At 39.0% G+C, this 21866-nt stretch overlaps 1 protein-coding gene across 1 annotated transcript in view; it reads right to left on the reverse strand.

The window, feature by feature from the left end:
* LOC120534613 (zinc finger protein 585A-like) overlaps positions 1-10822 on the reverse strand; it is a 73591-nt gene extending 62769 nt beyond the window's left edge. The window contains 4 exon segments of the mRNA XM_039762203.1: positions 5166-5810; positions 5812-6566; positions 8262-8822; positions 10569-10822. Coding sequence (XP_039618137.1) covers positions 5166-5810; positions 5812-6566; positions 8262-8778 — 1917 coding nt within the window. The 5' untranslated portion in view covers positions 8779-8822; positions 10569-10822.
* Between the last annotated feature and the right edge of the window lie 11044 nt (positions 10823-21866).

Here is a 21866-nt window from a genome sequence, read left to right on the forward strand (position 1 = left end):
TAAACTCGTTCTTTAATTCCATGGCTTGTTGCTGCTCTCATTGTGCAATAGCAGACATTTCTGAAATTGTTGATTTTCTCTTTTCTAAGAGCACTGTTAAAATGTTTAGGGGACCTGAGCAGATCAGCATGCCTTTCTTTATTTTCAGATATTGTATGATGGACACAGTTTGTTGGTCTTGTTTTGGCTCATTTTGTATCTCATTATCATTTGTCTGCTCATTAAGGTAAAGGAAACAATTAAGGCATCTAAGTCTTCAAGAGCAAATCAAATAAAATGAATTAACAGCAAAAACAGTTCACTAATTAAGCAAAGGGTTAGAATGGAAACCTGCACCCGCTGCAGCCCTTCAGAACCGGAAGTTGGGAACCACAACTTAGATCACCAAGACACTTTATTATGACTGGTCAGAGGAAAACTAAAATGAGCCAAATACCTCTTATATTAAAATTGTGTACAAACCTACTGTAGATATACACAAATACACACAAAGAGGTTAGAGCCTGCCTTGTGTCCAGTGCTTAGGGGTGGTGTAAGAGTCAATCTTAGAAAGTAATGCTTTAAGTTAAATTCATATTAGTGTTTGCTTAGTCATAGCCATAGACAATGGTATAGCCTTTTACCCTCCTGTAAGTTAATAAGAGGTGGAACTTTCTTGCTATAATTAACAAACAGGGTGATAATTGAGCAATTTGATGTTTAGAACAGGACCCAGTACACAGGGACTTAAAAGATCCAATTTACGTCTTACACGTGGCAAGGCTGATCACAAACTGAGAATAATATTTAGTCAGAGAAGCTAGAAATAGAATATACCAATTCAATTCAATTTATGGGGATTATAGGAACCTCCCATAGATTATGCACTAGTATTTAGTAAAACTTTTATATAACTTAAGTATCTAGCAAATGGCTCTTACAGAAGCAAAGCTATTTTTGTCTGTGAAATCATTTCAACATGTCAGGTTCTTGCTTAATACCATTTTGTATGCTAGAGCTACTGAACTTTGGTAATTTGGGGAAAACGCAGCTACAGGTGGTATCACCAAATAGTACTTATGAAACCATTTTGCAGAAATAAAATTGTACGAATGAATGAAATGCTTGGCATTTGAAAAAGGTACTTTGTTGAAATGAATGTATATGACTTTTCTATGTATATTTGATTTAACGCAAAAATTGTCAATCGGTCACATGGCAAATTCGTTAAATGCGTATCAATAGACTATGATGAAGCAGATGGTGGTGATGGTGTGGAAAATGAAAACATCAACTTACAATATTCTGAAGAAAATCTACAACACATCTACAACTGGTCTTCCACCAGCCGAATTACTGTTGAAAGAAGGATGTATCGTAATGTTATTGCATAATTTATGTGTGAGTGATGGGCTATGCAATGGAGCAAGATTAGTTGTATTCAAAATTGGTCGAACAATTCTAACATGTAAAATTTTAACAGGCGACAAGAAAGATAATATAGTACATATTCCACAAATAACATTAGACACCAAAGGAGATCTTGATATGACATTCATATTAAAACATTTACAGTTTCCCGTTAGAATAGCTCTTGCTATGACAATTAACAAATCACAGGGACAAACATTCAAAAAAGTCAGTTTATTTATTAGAGACAAAGAAACGATATTCACTCATGGGCAGTTATACGTGGCGTTGTCACGATGTAATTCCAAACATGGAATCAAAATTCTGTGTGATCGTGAAGAAAAGATAATTCCAAATATTGTTTTAACTGACGTTTTAAAGTAAAAGTGAAAATAATGCATATGTAACAATTCTCATGAAAATAACAATCTTTTTAAATTGTATATCTGGCTAACCAAACCCGGGGGCTGGCGAGCAAACCAAGCAGGGGGTGGAGCCCCTTAGTCATTAAGAAGAAAGAACACACTGGTATTCACAAAGGGACTGGAAGGCCAAAAAAGACCACCAATGCTGAGGACAAACAAGACTTCACTATGGTAAAAAAAAAAAGCCCCAAATGCCTACCTGACAAATCAGAAACAGTCTTCAGGGGGTATATGTGTGTGTGTCAGAAACGACTATCTGCAGAAGACTTCGTGAAAAGAAACAGAGAGGCCACATTGCAAGATGGAAACCACTAGTTAGCCACAAAACAGGAAGGCCAGACTACAGTTTGTGAAAAAGTACTGAAATAAGCCTGCTGAATGCTGTAAAAAGGTCTTGTGAACCAACGAGGCAAAGATCTGAACCAGCATCAGAGTGATGACAAGAACAAAGTGTGGAGACAAGAAGGATCTGCCCAAGATCCAAAGCAGACCACCTCATCTGTTAAAAATGGTGCTGGGGGTGTTATTACTTGGCCATGGCTGTAACAGGTCCTGGCACACTTATCTTCACTGATGATGGAACTGCGGATGGCAGTCACACAGTGAATTCTGAGGTGTATGGACACATCTGATCTGCTCAATGTTCAGTAAAGGCCTCCAAACTCATTGTACCACACTTTCATCTACAACAATTAGATAATGATTCCTAACATACTGCTACGGCGACAAAGGAGTTTTTCAAAGGTAAAAAATGGAAAATTCTTGAATGGCCAAGCCAGTCACCCAATTTAAATCCAATTGAGCGGGCCTTCCACATGCTGAAGAGACAATTTAAGGGGACAACCCCCAAAACTAACAGGAGCTGAAGATGGCTGCATTAGGGGCTTGGCAGAGCATCAGCAGAGAAGATTTACAGCACCTGGTGATGTCTATGAATCGCAACTTTAAGTAGCCATAGCATGCAAGGGACATGTGACAACGTCTTAAATATGATGGCTTTTGTGTCCCAAACATTATGGTGCCCTGAAACAGGGGTCCATCTATAAAAACTGTTGTCATTTCTACATGTTATGACTGAAATGTATGCAAATCCCCTTAAATTAAAGAATGTAAAGTGCACTTTAATCACATCTGAATTGTATGAGTTGTAATTTTAAACTGTGGAGCAGAAGAGTAAATCAAGGAAAAATGTGTGTTTATCACAAATATTATGGAAAGTACTATATACCTTGGTCATCAGAGCTGTGATGGACCAGCATGGGGCAGAACGGTGCAAGCAGCGGACATGAGTCACCAGAGCTGTGAGGGAGCAGCATAGGATGACATAGCACAGGCAGTGACCAGGCCAAGATTGGAACCCAGGTTTCTGAAAGTGTGACATTGTTGTGCCACTCCCACAAACGTTTTAGTAGCAGCAGTAAAAACATGATGGGTTGCTGTGTGGTGTGTAGTGATCTGGGAGTCAAAACATAAATCAAACGTTTGTACTTCTAGCCAATGTCTTATGCTTGTGACGTTAAGCAATTTAGTCAGCTTTCATTTTAAATCTACGTAAATGAGTGAAATAAATTCTACTCTGTAAAGTCGCCTTAAGTAAGTGTATCTGCTAAATTTACAATGAGTAATCTATACTAATAAAAGGCAAAGCCCTCACTGACTGACTGACTGACTGACTGACTGACTGACTCACTCACTCACTCACTCACTCACTGACTCATCACTAATTCTCCAAGTTCCCATGTAGGTAGAAGGCTGAAATTTGGCAGGCTCATTCCTTACAGATTACTTACAAAAGTTGGGCAGGTTTCATTTCGAAATTCTACGCGTAATGGTCATAACTGGAAGCTATTTTTCTCCATTGACTGTAATGGAGTTGAGCTCGAAAGCCATGGGGGGGCGGAATTTCGTGTGACATCATCACCTCTCCCACGTAATCACGTGAACTGACTGTCAACGCAGTGCGTAGAAAACCAGGAAGAGCTCCAAAAAGCGCTGAAGAAAACATGCATTATATAATTGAAAAGGCAGCGAAACAATAAGAAGCGAGCGTGTGACATATACAACCATATTCATGAGTGCTGCTACTTCAGAAACAAAGCACGGTTAAAACCTAAAGTTTAAATTAAGTTCATAGACAGGCTGCTGCTGGCGTTTGTCATGCCCACGGGTAATGCGGGATACAAGTTTAATGAGAGGACGAGGATATAAGCGAGTTTTGATCACTTTGTAACTAAATTAAAATTGTAGGTGAAGGGCTGTGCTTATGCAAATTCCGAGAGACTGTGTTTGTGGGGGATTGACAGTTAAGGCGGGTGGGGGAGTCACGTCATCATCTCCCCTCCCATTCACTTCATTTCACTCTGAGCTGCACTCCGCAGCTAACGAAGTGTTACGACTTTGTGACGCTGCCACCAAATACTCACAGAAAAATCCACAAGTTAATACACACGCTGTCTCTACAGTTTCTCCACACTGTATCCTCCAGTCACTACTTACAAAAGGTTACACTGACAATCGTGTTACGTTATTTTTAAAATGTTTCCTTTTCTTATCACAAGCACAGCTGAGAAGCTTCGATGCATGTGCTCCATAACGCGTTAAAAAATCACGCATTTAATCACACTTTGCAATACAAGCAAAGGGGAACTTCTGTCAATGCATGATTTCCTGGTACACCGATTACATTGATCAGCGCTTCCCGATTCATTTTACCCTTGCACCACCTTAGTTTGAGAAGAAGTATGAAAAAATATGAGGTTAACACAGAAAAACAGATCACCAATTCAAGCTTTATGAATAATCGATTCGCCATCAATAACTGTTTTGGTAAAGCCATACTCAGTGTAATCCTCCTTCCATTTTATAATTTTTCCGCCACTAGCCATGATTAAATGAACGGTAAAAAAGTAAGAGCAAAGCGAGGGTGACTTATTCAGGCAGTCAGGCGACGGCTCAATAGCTCGAGTTTGGATATAAGTAGGTTCTATTTAGTCGCCAGAAATATCTTTGTTAGGAATGGAAGTTGAATTTAGTCTTTAAATTTCTATGGTAAAGAAAAAGTTATGCAATTATGACTAAATTTAACTATATAAAGTCAAAAGTTTTATATATAAAGTCAGCGTCGGTATATATAAAGTCAAACCTTGATTAAATAAAGTCACTGTCGGAATAAATAAAGTCAAAACTTGAATATATAAAGTCAGCGTTGGTATATATAAAGTCAAAACTTGAATATATAAAGTCATTCATCAAATATATAAAGTCAGCGCTGTATATATATATATATATATACAGTATATCTATATATACTGTATTTTTGGTGGCTTTTTTGTTTTGCTCTTGAGCTGCTCATCTCTTATTTCCCATGTGAATTTTTGAGTGTGTCTGAAGGTGGCTTGTTTGCAAGAATCGCTTCCCACATTCACTACAGGAGTGAGGTTTCACTCCAGTATGAATTTTTCTATGTTTCTCAAGACTGCTACTGCTTGAGAATCGTTTTCCACATTCTGAACAAGAAAATGGCTTTTCCCCATTGTGAATTTTTAAGTGTGTCTTAAGGTGGCTTATTTGTAAGAATCGCTTGCCACAGTCAATACAGCAGTGAGGCTTCTCCCCAGTGTGAATTTTGGCATGCTTCCCAAGACTGCTACTGTTTGAGAAACGTTTTCCACATTCTGAGCAAGAATATGGCTTTTCCCCTGTGTGGATTCTTATGTGGCTTTGGAGGTAGCATATTTGTGAAAAACGTTTGCCACATTCCATGCAACAATGTGGTTTCTCTCCTGTGTGAATTCTAACATGTTTTCTGAGATTGCTGCTGTAGGAGAATCGCTTACCACACTCACAACAGCAGTACGGCTTCTCTCCACTATGAATTCTTAGATGTTTCCCAAGACTGCCACTGTCAGAGAATCGTTTGCCACATTCAGAACAACAATATGTTTTTTCTCCAGTGTGAATTCTTGTGTGTATCTGAAGACTACTGCTACAGGAGAACCGTTTTGTCACATTCATGACACCAAAATGGCTTCTCTCCATTATGTACTCTTTTGTGTTTTCCAAGACTGCTATTGTCCAAGAAGCGTTTGCCACATTCAGAACAAGCATATGGTTTCTCCCCAGTGTGAATTCGTGTGTGTGCCTGAAGATTACTTACTTGTGAAAATCGCTTGCCACATTCAGAACAGGAATATGGTTTCTCTCCAGTATGAATTCTTTTGTGGTTCTGAAAATTTCGTATTTGTGAGAATCGTTTCCCACATTCTGGACAGCAATATGGCTTCTCTCCCGTGTGTATTCTTGTGTGTTTTTGAAGGCTGCTAATTTGTGAAAATCGTTTACCACATTCAGAACAAGAGTGAGGTTTTTCTCCGGTGTGAACTCTTGTGTGGCTCTGAAGATATCTTATTTTAGAGAATTGCTTGCCACACTCAGCACAGGAATGTGGTTTCTCTCTTGTATGAATCCACAGATGATCTTTATAATTAGATTTACGTTTAAAGCTTTTACCACATTCTTGGCAGACAAACAGATCTGTTGGGTGAGTATTTTGTAACAGTCCATGAATGTTTATGCCATCTGTATTTGTTTTACTCACAAGCAGAGAACAATATTGTAAAGAGACCGGTACTAAATTCTCTAATCCAGATGTCAATTTCTTCATATTTTCATCCACTTGTTTCAGTTGTGATCGGCATTTGTCAGATGTTGGAGCAAATGAAGATTGAGAGAAGCTGCCAGTCTCTTGAAAGCCTATAAAAAGATAAAGCACACCATTACATTTGAATGTATTTTAAATAAATAAAACAGTACCAGAAACAGAGATATGGAAACAAATGCCAATCAGTGTAAAACAGATTATGGCTGTTCACTCAATGTCCCAATTTAGGTACTGAATTTAACTTTGGTGACAGGTTTAGTTCATTTTCCTCTGCTTTATACTGTATGTTTGCCTGATTGTGATTCTTAATCCCAAAAAAAAAAAAATAATTCATGGCATTAAAAGTTCTGAAGACTGTGGGTTTAGTCAAATGTCTTTTTTTTTTTTTTGCTAAACAATGAACCTTCAGTTTCATTTTACTTTGACTCCATCCAACAATTAAAATCTTCTGATTAAGAAATAAAGCAACATCAGGCATAGCACAGTAATGTTATCAATACTGAATTGTAAAATATAAGAAAACAAAATACCTTTTCAAGCCATAGGCACTCTTTACAATTTGGAAATGTTTGGTTTTCTTTTTTTGTTAATATGATTCCATTTTCAAGATTTCAGAAAAGTGTTACACAGTTGCATACTGGCTCTTATTTAACATTCTAAAATTCAATTTCAGCATATGACTGTGAGCTTTAGTAATTTACACAACAATAAACTCTGAAGAGCCTGAAGGTCATGTCATTTATTTTGGTGATTTAAAAGGATATAGAAAAATAACATTTAAAAAAAAAAATAGTGGAACATTTATCATAAAATACTGCTTGTTAAATGTACAGAGAAAAATCACCAGTTGCAATGTCGCTGTACCTTAATAGAACAGAATAGGACTTCTTCAGAGGCAGAACATAATGAGCCAAAACAATATAAGATTTGTAAATTTAGACCACTTAGCAGAGATCTGTCTTTGTTTTGACATTAAAGTGTATTTTCCTGCCGATCGGTGTCAAAAAAGTCATGAAACGTACTGTGATTCAGTATAACAGTAAATGCTTATGCAGTCAATTACTTTGTGTTTTATATTTGCAACTAATTTAAATTACCTTATCTATAGAATTCAGTGAGGGTCAATAAATAAATAAAGCACCAGGCACTGAACTGGTGTAAGCACTTTAGACAGGTTCCTGACTTGAACCACAAGCAGATGAGACCAGGCCTTCCACACTGCAACCATGAACTGGAAAAATCATGGATAGAAGGATTATGTTTACAAAAACATGAGGAATATGTAATGCTTTAATCATAATATAGATTTTTGGTATTATTACACCAATCTAAATCACCCCAGTGACACATCTTCAAATTATCAAGAAATATTGGATTCAAACTGACCACCCTGATCAAGTGCAGCTGACATTTTGCCTATTCAGGATATCAACTCCAGCTGCTTACTTCTAACAGACTCCCAGAGAAGAAGCTAAAAATGTGAACAGGCTTATATGCAGACTCCCGAACAACTGGGATATATATGGGGGAGAAAGATTCTCAAAACCTGAAGCCTTGTTGCCCACACTTTAACCCATGTACACAATTTAACAAGTGCTGTTACAAGGTTAAAAACACATCAGGTTCAGAGATATCTGTGATTAGACACGGACTTCAAGTACACATTATACATCAAATCAAGTCTGACTTTTCATGGTCAGTGTGCAGAGCAAGAACTCGCACATCCCACCACCAGCTTCAGGTAAATGAAATCTGCTCAATGCCTAAAATGTATATTTAACACTGACCTTCTTCAGAACAACATGGAGATGATGACTTCTCGATTCTCTGTGCATAGAGGTCCAAAGTCTTGCACTTTGCAGAGACGGGATGTTCCTGAAGACCAGATTCTAGTCCTAAAGCCTTTCCATTTGGATACACATAGGAAGGTTTTGGAAGTGGACCAATGGATAAAAAGTGAGAGAGAAACTCTGACTTAAAGTCTTCTTCCTTAACAATGTCAAGGGATGCCTGAGTCTGCAGCTCAGTGCCGACCGATTTCTGTTTATAACCTTCAAAGCCTACAGCCCTCTGTTCAAAATCCTCAACTTTAATGCACATTCCCTCCTGTTTACAGTTGATGGGCTCCCATTCATGGTTCTCTTCCTTAATGTGCACAGACCTGTTTTCCAAGGTAGTCATTAAGAGGTGGCTCCTGTCTTGTGAAGGGTTGTTCCCTTTATCTTCAGAATCAGAATCTCCCTCTTCACTTTTAAAGTCAACTTTCAGAGGCTCTTGAAAGGTCTGGCACATCCCCTCCATCATGACAATGTAAGCATTAATGGAAATGGTAGCTGCTTCTTTTTTTTCTATAATTGAAAAAAAAAAAGATTAACTCATTATGGAATGAATCAAATTAAAGTATGTCACTGAGATCTGTAAAGTTAATTTCATTATATTGGATTTTATTCATATGAACAGAGACCAGATACATTTTGGTAAGACAGCTGACATAAAAACACACAAGGCAAGCTGACTGACAGAGGGGGCAGATTTGCTAGGGTTAGTGATGTGGCAAGAAGATAAGCAACAAACAAGTGTTTGCTGCCAAGGTAGGATATTCAGGGAAAGAAGGAGTGTGCAGTGACCCAAAAGTTTAGTTTCTGGTTTAAAGTGGACGTTCTGTTTTCTGTGAGTGATGAACCAGCAAACAAGAATGTATTCATGTCTGGAGGTTGCACCATCATGTTTCAGACTCTTGAACTGTAGGAAATGTATAAATGCTTAAACATTGCCCAGAACAGAAGAGTTTACCTGTGGATGGATAGAAGACATCCCTCCTGCCTGTGCATAGGACAACATGCATTCCCAAACTCTGTCTCAAAGTTGGACAAGCGCTGATTGCAGGAAACTCCAACTGTATTGAGCTTTGGCCAAGTACGGCTCTTCTTCAAGTATTGTATTCTTATATATAATTATATATTAAACAGATATCACATCATATATTATTTGTATTAAACAGCAGCTAGTATAATTTTCCTTTAGTGTTAACTTATTCTTCATTCTGTTTATAATCACCTCTGTACTGGTAAGAAAAGATACTGTATACCATTGTATAGATATTGTTCTGTTAGTAATGGCTGCCATCTCTAACGGACCTCTTCCCAGGATGCATTCACCTGCTCCCCCCAAAGGTTGGATACAACAAAAACAGTTGCTCATGTTTTACCTTTAGACCCTCTTCAGTAAATGACAGAACTGAATTAAATAGTTTAGAGCAGGGGTCCCCAACACCAGTCCTTGAGGGCCGCAGGTTTTCTTTATTAGTGACCTGTTTTTGCTGCTGATTAGCTTCTTTTGAAGTAATTTATTATTATTTGTCCAACGCCTTTATCCACGGTGTCTTGTAATTTGGCATACAACTGGTTCCATTTATTTTGTTTTTGCAATTGGAACAAAGGCAGGTGAAGTGACTTGCTCTTGGTCACAAAGCGTCAGTAAAAACATTAGATAGGCTATAGTTAGACATTAATAACATCATTAGTAACAGACATAACATGATCACTTTAGGGTGGAAAACTTCTTTAATTGGGTGGGCTGAAACCTTTTCAACCATCCTTTGTATGTATATTTAACCTTTAAAAGAGCTTTCTTAATCCAAACCTCTTTAAAATCATAGACGGTCAAGTTTAAAAAAAGACATTCCAAGCTCGCTCAGAGCTATCGTGGCAACATTGTGTGCAAGGCAGAAATCAACTATAGACTGGGCACCAGTCCACCTCCGCACCCACTTAGGGTCAGTTTACAACTATCAATTAACGTAACACGCATATCTTTGGGATGGGAGAGAAAAATACAGTACATATTACCAGAGAAATCCCCACAGAGACAACAGCAAAGACGTGGAGGTTCCGTTCGCAGAGCCTCCACCACCGTACCGGCGAGTGGACACCCAACGCACAGCCCAGCAATCAGTAGACCTAAAGAGCTTCTGGCGAGATTGCATCTTGGTCTGCGATTCAAGACGATAGAATAACGGCGCGTTATGTCGTGTTTATTTAAGCACCGGGAGTCGACCATGGCAGATCAAGGTACCGGAAACGAAACACACTTACTGGGGCAAGGAAACACTGGTGGCGGCTCAAGCAACACCCATAAGCATCCAATCAATTTTCCTCAGTTGCGGTCAATGTTAAAGCCAGAGTTCGAGGTTTGTGGTTTAAGTCGGACAAAATGCTGCGGAAAACGAATCACTGAACCAACAAAAAAAAAAAGAAAAGTAGAGTGTATCTTTGGCTTGGAGATCGTCTCTTCTAAGCTGCACGTAAAGACAAGAAGCTTAGTCGGTTGCAGCGTGAGGAGCGAAATAGAAAATAACTACTTCCGGTACGAACAGTAAATTCTTGAGCATCTGCCTGTAGACCCTTCTCGGGAATTAGAATGTGTCAGACTAAAAGTCCCCTAGCTGCTATCCATGCCAATTTTGGTGGAAGTCCAGGATTCCTATAGAATAAGTGTTTTTCATCATTTTGGACAAGTGGACCAGGTTTTAGTTTGAGAATTTTTTTGCGGATCGTTCCGAGGGTATTGCCTACTCGCGATCCTTCGTGGAGTTTTGAGCCGCTCGACTGGCAACATTACAGCTCTGCGCGAAAATTCTAAGCCTGCTAGATTGCACACAAATGTAAACAAACCACACACACACACACACACACACATAGCCTGATTTTTGCTAAGCTGCGGTTTTGAAATATTGTTATATAACAGCGTTGGGCAAACCTTTTGGGTGGCGGGCTATGAGGGACAGTTGTACGTTACTGTGCTGATTGTACACTTGCTGGCCTAATTCCTCGGTTAGAAAGAACTACACCAGAGAGTATAGATAACACCCTTTTCAAGCTTGCTTCAAGCACTTTAATAGATTTGCATACGTAAGTGTATGTGTGGTACTTTGTCAGTAACGCACAACACACAGTTACAAAAGGGAACAGCAAACTGTAACTTGGAAAAACACAAACAAGCAGGTAGAGACTGTGAGCACGTTAAAATTCAGGACCAAAACGCTGTGCATGCGCAATAGTCTTGTGGGGCGTGTCTTGCCTAGGTTCCAGCATAAAGCAGGGAATTTTGTACACGGGATGAATACCCAAAAATGATTCCTACAGTTAGCCATTTAAAGTCAAGGTGGGCTTATTGTAGTTTCTAGAGGGCACATAATTGAGGGGAGAATACACCACCACTAGTTTGCAGGAGGTCACCTTCCTCTAATATCAATCACATAAACTCTCCCCACAAAGGTCTATCTCAATTAAATGAGTTTAATGGAGATTCTCTGATTAATTTGTACAAGACACAGTATAACAAAGTCGTAAAAAGCAAAACAATAATCATACTATTTAAGAAAAGAAACAGTTTAGCCAACAAATTCTGGATTTGACAAATAATTACACTCTTAATTGGTTCTTTAATTGTACTTTATGGGTCTTTACTGGGTTTTGTGGTTCCTTAGTTCCATTGCTTGACCAAACACCATTTCATTCTGGGAAAGGTTTTTTGCCTATGAAGTTAATGCTTCATATGAAAAAAATAAATACAATTCTAATATGTTGAAAAAACAGTAATGTCTTTCATTTAAAGTATACTACCTAGAAGGACACTAACAGATTAAGAAAACCAGAATTTAGCCAGTGTTACTATATGAAGCAAGAGTCCTTTTAAAATCACAAACCAGCTGGCATAGCACAAATCTGTTACATGTTCATGGTGATTTGCTGTATGGAGCCTGGTACTTATCCAAATAAATGAATGACCTTTCCGGAACCTTCATGTGGATGGGTCTTTTGGGAACCCAAAATGATTCCTCTATGATATCAGTCTGAAGGTCCATTCTGGCGCCTTAATTTTTAAGAGTGTATAAAGTTTGACTCTCAACTGCTCAACCAGGGCTGTCAGAGCACTTTAATCACACCACAGGACAAGTGCATGCTGGGTGAGGAATTCAGAGTAAAAAAACAAGAGAAATATTAAAAAACCAAAAAAAAACAAACAAGTAATAAACACACACATACTCACATACACATACAAAATGTGCAAAACTACACAAACCACATCATATACCACACCAAATACACTCAAAACCGATGTTACCCACAAAAATAGGATGCCTAGTGGGTGGGTGCAGAAGCTAATTGAAACATGAAATTTGAGTTCTGTCATGTTGAATATTTACCACTTTGCCATTTTGTGTGTGGGCGAGTGCCACCAGTCCTGGCGTCTCCAGTTAAGGGCTCTGCACTCTGTTGTTGGGGAGTGCAGTTCCCAGAAGACACACAATTTGACAATCACTAACACAATGCTTTAAAAGCTAATGATGGGTATCGTTACTTCTTGCTTTCAAGAGACTTTCACAAAAAAGGTTGTTTCTCATTTAGTGTTACAATTGTTTGACATGGGCTTAACTATGAATTTAGTTAGTTCTTTGATTTTAAATGAAAAATCATTGAGTTCCTGGTGTCAGACATGTGGACGTGGGAAATGTTTTACAAGTTTGTGTCAGGAGAATACAGAGAAAGAGATGAATGTGACACAGTCACTCATTTCTTGCATTGTCTGTCACCTTAGGATGGAGGAGTGATGAGATCATGACAGTCATCCATTAAACCATACCCCTTCCTAGTCACTACCTTAGACTGTATAAATGGAAGCCTCACTGGAAGTCTCTTTTCTTTTGTGGAACATTTTCTAAGAGACGGGTCCAGCTTCAGACCTCCGCAGTTCCTGTGATTCAAGAGCTCTGCTGATCAGTCAGTTAGATGGCATGTTTATCTTACTTGGTCGTCATCATTTGATTCAGATAACCCTTCCACAAAATTAATCTTAACCATAGTATAACCACGTGTTTCGCATGGCGTCATTGACATGTAAGACAAAGTAAAAACCTTCTCAATGGAGTAGAGCTTTGAATCAACATAAAACAGAACATCCTCCAGGACTCGACCTTCATTCCTTTATTTTTGTCTCATTTTTACCAAAGCCCTGTTAGTTTAGTAACATTGTTCATCTTCTGGTCCTGATATGCACCCTTGTGGCCTCTTTCTAATGCCTCTCATTTGAAATTACAGTATTCACTTTTGACTTACAGAGCCTGAGGCCTAGCCAGCCAGCTTTTCCGTGTAAAGCTCTGAGCAATTTGTCAGTGGTGAAGAAGATATTGATAATGTTAGATTTTGATAGTGAATGATATTGATAAAGTAATAATAATGGGAATGAATTACCTTCTTGGCTAAGTCTCTACAAGCTTTGCACACCTGGGTATGGGCAGTTTATCACATTCTTCCTGGAAAATCCTCTCAAGCTCCATTAGATTGGATGGGAAGGGTCTGTAAACTGTCATCTTCAGGTTGCTCCACAAATATTCTATGATGTTTAACTCTGGGCTTTGGTTGGACTTTTTGACCCAGTGCCACTCCATCATTGTCTTGGTTGTATGCTTGGGGTCACTGTCATGCTGCAAGGTGAACCACTGCCCGAGTCTGAGGATGCATACACTCTGGAGCAGGCTTTCTTCAAAGACCTCTCGTATTTGACTGTATTCATCCTCCTCTTAATTCTGACCTATCAAGGCAGCAACACTATCACTGCCGACCCTGATTTGCACAATGGTGCCTAATTTACTTATTTTACCGATATGTTTCTATGCTACCGTTTAATAAATGTTTTTAATCATTTGCAATAGTCTTGGTTTAGGCATCTTTATGTTGAAAGGTGGTGCACTCGTTTAAATTATGCACTGTTATTCGACAACGTGAAAATCAGGACAACAGTAGCATCTATAAATCTTCCGTCCACCAGATGGCAGCATCAAGGCATCATAAATGATCTCACAATGCCATCAATCAGTCGTATGGCCACCACTTGATGGTGTCGGGTAGGTCAGTCCGTACTTGGATTTTGTGCCTCGTGGTCTGCACTGTAAAAAGAAAAGGCTAGCGAGAGATCGGTAAGTGCTAAAATAATTCAGCACAGAGAAGGAGAAAGATCACGGCAGCTACACGAGTGATGTATAACAGAATTTTACCACATAAATATACAGCTGAGGGGCTCAAAGTAGTGCAAAAATAAACACAACAGCCAAACAAGCGCGCGCACGCACTCACGCACATACACAGAATAACGGGCAGTATACTGTCGGCGAGGACTTGAGGTTACTGATCGGGGCTGTCTAGGGGTTATTGAAGCCACATCTCATAAGTTGAGCGTGTTCAGGTCCCAAAAGAGTGTCCACTCTACTCGCCTCACTTTTACGACGACCCCTGTTACAGCTTCAATGCGCCCGAACTCTAAGTCCTACACACAAATACGCTGGAATATTTGGAATCGCTGCACACTTTGTCTATTTTTGTTTGTCCGTAAAGTCCGTTATGCTTCTTGTGGGACACCCTTTTTGAGTTGTGTCCACTCCCTTCTTACGGTCCTGTCCGGATCTGTGATGCGTTGTTCTTAAAATGACTCGCATGCTGTTTTCATATGCTATAGGAATGTTTTTTTATTATTATTATTCAATATGAAATGCCTAAAAGATACAAATAAGGAAATGAAATACAAAATATACAAACTTTGTACAGTTCATTTTCGGAGCTCTGATTTGTGACGTTTCACCTTCCCACTTCGGCGCGTTCACGTCAGTTTCTGGTTAGATTTTTGGGAGGAAAGTGAGGTCGCTATTTATTTGTTATATGATCTGAAAATAATAATAATCAAGGTAAAATAAATTTTTGGAGGAAAATAAAACAAATTGAACATACTTTATCAAGGTGGATCGCACTGCTACAAATGCGATCAGACATGTTTATATTTTATATTGTATACAATCGACTAAGGTGAAAGGTTAAGAGTTACCTACGTCACAACTTAGATAATTGGAGTTTACTCGGAGCTCTGACTTCTTGGGGTGTTTAAGTGAAAATTTCGGCTCGGAAACCCGTCTGCCTGATAGCAAGTGAACGCAGCGACACTTTACCCTTCGTATCACAGTGTTCAATCTGCTCGTGAAGCCCTAGTTGTATTTCTCTTGTCTTGACTGAGCGCCCCGAAAGGCCATAGCGGACAATATTATCCGTGGCTCCTGAAAATAAGTGTTGTCCACCTGGGGTATCGAGACGCGAGTTCTTCTGTGTAATAATTATTAATGGTCTGGCGTCCTTGTCCGGTTGTTGTTTCAAGCTGCCTTGCGTCCGATCCTAGCTCAGTGGCATCGAGAGGGCGTATCTTTGGCGCCCAGCACTTGATATTCGAGTACGCGCCTCATCCAAGTACGACCCCCATACAACCCCCAACCCATATGCTTTGATCTGACAGACATGTACGATTTGCGCGATGATCAGAAAAGGGGCCCATGACATCTGCTGTAACTATGCTTGCTGTGATAAGCTCCACCGTGACTCTACGATGGTGAGTTAAGAAGATGGATTATTTTAATTATTATTAATATTGTGCCTGAAGTAAAATATTTGAACAGATTAATAGATGTTCGATATTAAGGACAATAATTATGTTAATGAAGTTATTATTAATGTTATACTACCACTACTATATAATAACCCATCTCCCTAACCCACTTATCCAGTGCAGGGATGCAGGACAGCTGGAGCAAATCCTAGCAAGTATCAGGTACAAGGCAAGAATAACACCTGCGTCCATACAATGGATAAGCAGGTTAGGGAGATTTATTATTATTATTATTATTATTATTATTATTATTATTATTATGCATATAGTGGAAAAATATATTAATAGATGGAAGATACTGAGAGCAGCAATTATGAAGATGATGATAATGATGATGATTATTATTATAACATTGTTATTATGTCTTAAAACATTATCCCGGTTTTGTTCCTGCCTTCGGCCCTATGCAGCCAAGTACAAATATTTCAGAGAAAATGAAATAAAGACAAACATAAATAAATTAAATATGATTCACGAATCAGGCAGGCAGAGTGGCTTTGGTTCAAATCCTGCTGCTAACACTGTTTGACCACGAGCAAGTCACTTTACTCGCCGATGGTCCAACTGGAAAAACAAAAGAAACATAACCAATTGTATCTAAAATGTTGTAAGTCGCTTGGATAAAGATGGCAACCAAATAAGTAAAATAAATAAAACACATTACTCACTTATAGCCCACCCTCTCAAATTTGATTGGTAAAAATGAGAGTTTCCATTTCATTGTGTATTTCATGTTGTGTCCATGCCACTTATGTAAATGAAGTCTATAACTGAATAAATACATAAATAAAAAAGTGACAAAAACATATTTGACACATTTAATTATTTCTACTTAAATAGCATTATTTTTAAATTATTGTCACATTTCACAATACACGTATTTATTTGTGTAGTTATTTATTTAATGTTCTTCAAAATATTCCACTATAGAGGGCTGTGAGGCAGCAGCAGTATTTAAGGTAGAATGGAATTTGTATATAGATCAGCTCTAAATTATGTGCATTTATGTGCCTTTTCTTGTCTATAACAGTCTGTTTGATGTGTGCAAGTATTTATTTTATGGCATTCAACAGCATAGTAAGTACTGTTTTGTGGCTGGGTAACTTATATTTTGCCCTAAGTGTGGTATAAAAGCTTCTGGATTCCTTCTTTCTTTGTAGTATAGACAGGTGCTTTACACAGTGTTGAAAGTCCGAGGAGGGGGGTGATAGTTTGACAAACTCAGAACCATTTGCTTTCATCAAGTGCTACATACTATGTTTACAAATGCTAAGGAATACCTGCTAGGAAGGTTATATATATATATATATATATATATATATATATATATATATATATATATATATATATATATATATATATACAGTATATATATATATATATAACAGCCTTATTCCAAAATGGATTAAATTCATTTTTTTCCTCGGAATTCTACACACAACACCCCATAATGACAACGTGAAAAAAGTTTACTTGAGGTTTTGCAAATTTATTAAAAATAAAAAACTGAGAAAGCACATGTACATAAGTATTCACAGCCTTTGCCATGAAGCTCCAAATTGAGCTCAGGTGCATCCTGTTTCCCCTGATCATCCTTGAGATGTTTCTGCATCTTAATTGGAGTCCACCTGTGGTAAATTCAGTTGATTGGACATGATTTGGAAAGGCACACACCTGTCTATATAAGGTCCCACAGTTGACAGTTCATGTCAGAGCACAAACCAAGCATGAAGTCAAAGGAATTGTCTGTAGACCTCCGAGACAGGATTGTCTCGAGGCACAAATCTGGGGAAGGTTACAGAAAAATTTCTGCTGCTTTGAAGGTCCCAATGAGCACAGTGGCCTCCATCATCCGTAAGTGGAAGAAGTTTGAAACCACCAGGACTCTTCCTAGAGCTGGCTGGCCATCTAAACTGAGCGATCAGGGGAGAAGGGCCTTAGTCAGGGTGGTGACCAAGAACCCGATGGTCACTCTGTCAGAGGTCCTCTGTGGAGAGAGGAGAACCTTCCAGAAGGACAACCATCTCTACAGCAATCCACCAATCAGGCCTGTATGGTAGAGTGGCCAGACGGAAGCCACTCCTTAGTAAAAGGCACATGGCAGCCCGCCTAGAGTTTGCCAAAAGGCACCTGAAGGACACTCAGACCATCAACAACAACAACATTTATTTATATAGCACATTTTCATACAAACAGTAGCTCAAAGTGCTTTACATATTAAAGAATAGAAAAATGAAAGACACAATTATAAAACAAAATAAATCAACATTAACATCGAATAAGAGTAAGGTTCAATGGCCAGGGGTGACAGAAAAAACAAAAAAACTCCAGACGGCTGGAGAAAAAATAAAATCTGTAGGGATTCCAGACCATGAGACCGCCCAGTCCCCTCTGGGCATTCTACCTAACATAAATGAAACAGTCCTCTTTGGATTTAGGATTCTCACGGAAGGGGTTGATGATGATGATGGTCACGTAGACTTCTTCCTTTTAATCCGTCCATCATTGTTGGAGCATCATGAAGCTTTGAGTAGGTGGTGGTGGCGCAGGCCACCACCACAAAGAAACCGGAAAAAGAAACAGAAAAGAGAGTAGGGGTCAGTACCGATTTTAGAGCCACCATGAATAGTTATTATGATGAACTGAACATACAGAGTATCAGGATTAAGTTAAATTAAGATTAAAATGAAGTTATAAAAAGGCCATGTTAAAGTAATGTGTTTTCAGCAGTGTTTTAAAGTGCTCTACTGTATCAGCCTGGCAAATTCCTATTGGCAGGCTATTCCAGATTTTAGGTGCATAGCAGCAGAAGGCCGCCTCACCACTTCTTTTAAGTTTTGTTCTTGGAATTCTAAGGAGACACTCATTTGAGGATCTGAGGTTACGATTTGGAATATAAGGTGTCAGACATTCCGATATATAAGATGGGGCGAGATTATTTAAGGCTTTATAAACCATAAGCAGAATTTTAAAGTCAATTCTGAATGACACAGGTAACCAGTGTAGTGACGCTAAGACTGGTGTGATGTGTTCTGATTTTCTTTTCCTAGTTAGGATTCTAGCAGCTGCATTCTGCACTCGTTGCAAACGATTTATATCTTTTTTGGGTAGTCCAGAGAGGAGTGCATTACAGTAATCTAGTCGACTGAAAACAAATGCGTGAACTAATTTCTCAGCATCTTTCAGTGATATAAGAGGTCTAACTTTAGCTATGTTTCTTAAGTGAAAAATGCTGTCCTAATGATCTGATTAATATGTGATTTAAAATTCAGATTACAGTCAACAATCACCCCTAAGCTTTTACCTCCGTCTTGACTTTTAATCCTAATGTATCCAGTTTATTTCTAATAGCCTCATTGTATCCATTATTGCTGATCACTAAAATTTCAGTTTTCTCTTTATTTAACTTGAGAAAATTACTATTCATCCATTCTGAGATACAAGTCAGACATTGTGTTAGTGAATCAAGAGAATCGGTGTCATCAGGTGCTATTGATAAGTACAGCTGTGTGTCATCAGCATAGCTGTGGTAGCTCACGTTGTGCCCTGAGATAATCTGACCTAACGGAAGCATGTAGATTGAGAATAACAGCGGACCCAGGATAGAGCCTTGTGGAACACCATATTGGATATCATGTGTCTTCGAGTTGTAATTCCCACAACTAACAAAATATTTTCTCCCTGTCAGGTAGGATTCAAACCAATTTAAGACACTGCCAGAGAGGCTCACCCATTGACTAAGGCGATTTCTAAGAATGTTGTGATCAATGGTGTCAAATGCAGCACTCAGATCTAAGAGGATGAGAACAGATAAATGGCCTCTGTCTGCATTTACCCGCAAGTCATTTACTACTTTAACGAGTGCAGTTTCTGTGCTGTGATTTGTTCTAAAACCCGACTGAAATTTATCAAGAATAGCATGTTTATTGAGGTGGTCATTTAACTGCATAATGACTGCCTTCTCCAGAACTTTACTTAAGAAAGGCAGGTTAGAGATGGGTCTAAAATTTTCAAGAGCTGAGGGGTCGAGATTATGTTTCTTAAGTAGGGGTTTAACTACAGCAGTCTTAAGACAGTCTGGGAAGACCCCAGTATCTAGTGACGAATTTACTATGTCCAGAGAAACAAAATTCTCTGGTCTGATGAGACAAAGATTGAACTCATTGGTGTGAATGCCAGGCGTCACATTTGTAGGAAACCAGGCACCGCTCATCACCAGGCCAATACCTATCCTAAAGTGAAGCTTGGTGGTGGCAGCATCATGCTTTGGGGATGTTTTTCAGCGGCAGGAACTGGGAGACTAGTCAGGATAAAGAGAAAGATGACTGCAGCAATGTACAGAGACATCCTGGATGAAAACCTGCTCCAGAGGCTCCTGACCTCAGACTGGGGCGACAGTTCATCTTTCAGCAGGACAACGACCCTAAGCACACAGCCAAGATATCAAAGGAGTGGCTTCAGGACAACTCTGTGAATGTCCTTGAGTGGCCCAGCCAGAGATCAGACTTGAATCCAATTGAACATCTCTGGAGAGATCTTAAAATGGCTGGGCACCGACGCTTCCCATCCAACCTGATGGAGCTTGAGAGGTGCTGCAAAGAGGAATGGGCGAAACGGGCCAAGGATAGGTGTGCCAAGCTTGTGGCATCTTATTCAAAAAGACTTGAGGCTGTAATTGCTGCCAAAGGTGCATCGACAAGGTATTGAGCAAAGGCTGTGAATACTTATGTACATGTGATTTCTCAGTTTTTTATTTTTAATAAATTTGCAAAAACCTCAAGTAAACTTTTTTCACGTTGTCATTGTGGGGTGTTGTGTGTAGAATTCTGAGGAAAAAAATGAATTTAATCCATTTTGGAATAAGGCTGTAATATAACAAAATGTGGAAAAAGTGATGCGCTGTGAATGTTTTCCGGATGCACTGTGTATATATATATATGAACGCACACTAAGGAGATGAGGATGGATCAGCTGCTGTGCTGCGCATCTGCTTGTTGCGCTGTGCATCAATTATTTAAAAGCCTGTACAGCAGCTGTCCTTTTGTATCACCTCCTTGTCTCGTGAGATGTTAAAGTGTCTTTGAGAAATTGTTCATAAGTAGGGTGTGACATCTCACAGGACTTCAAAGTGTCTCTCCGAGATGGTCATGTCTTGGCCCAAGTTTTTTTTATAGATAGAGTAGCAAAAATGATCATAAGACATTGCGAAGGTTTGGGGCAGCCACCCGTATAATTTTTCCTGGCTGCAAAACTGATTCAAAATCATAGACATGTTCACACAACTGAGTCCAAAACAGAACTGTCCTAGTGTCAATAAGATAGCGGCTTTAAAGGCCATTAGGCAAAGTGATGTCATAGATAGATAGATACTTTATTAATCCCAAAGGGAAATTCACATAATCCAGCAGCAGTATACTGATACAAAGAAACAATATTAAATTAAATAGTAATAAAAATGAAAAAATGAAAATAAAAATAAAATTAATGTTAGCATTTACTCCCCCGGGTGGAATTGAAAAGTCGCATAGTGTGGGGGAGGAATGATCTCCTCAGTCTGTCAGTGGAGCAAGACAGTGACAAAAGTCTGTCACTGAAGCTACCCCTCTGTCTGGAGATGACACTGTTCAGTGGATGCAGTGGATTATTCATGATTGACAGGAGTTTGCTTAATGCCCGTCACTCTGCCACAGATGTTAAACTGTCCAACTTTACTCCTACAATACAGCCTGCCTTCTTAACAAGTTTGTCCAGGCGTGAGGCGTCTTTCATCTTTATGCTGCCACCCCAGCACACCACCGCGTAGAAGAGGGCACTCGCCACAACCGTCTGGTAGAACATCTGCAGCATCTTACTGCAGATGTTGAAGGATGCCAACCTTCTCAGAAAGTATAGTCTGCTCTGACCTT

The sequence above is a fragment of the Polypterus senegalus genome, chromosome 8 (assembly GCF_016835505.1).
Source record: "Polypterus senegalus isolate Bchr_013 chromosome 8, ASM1683550v1, whole genome shotgun sequence".
NCBI lineage: Eukaryota > Metazoa > Chordata > Cladistia > Polypteriformes > Polypteridae > Polypterus > Polypterus senegalus.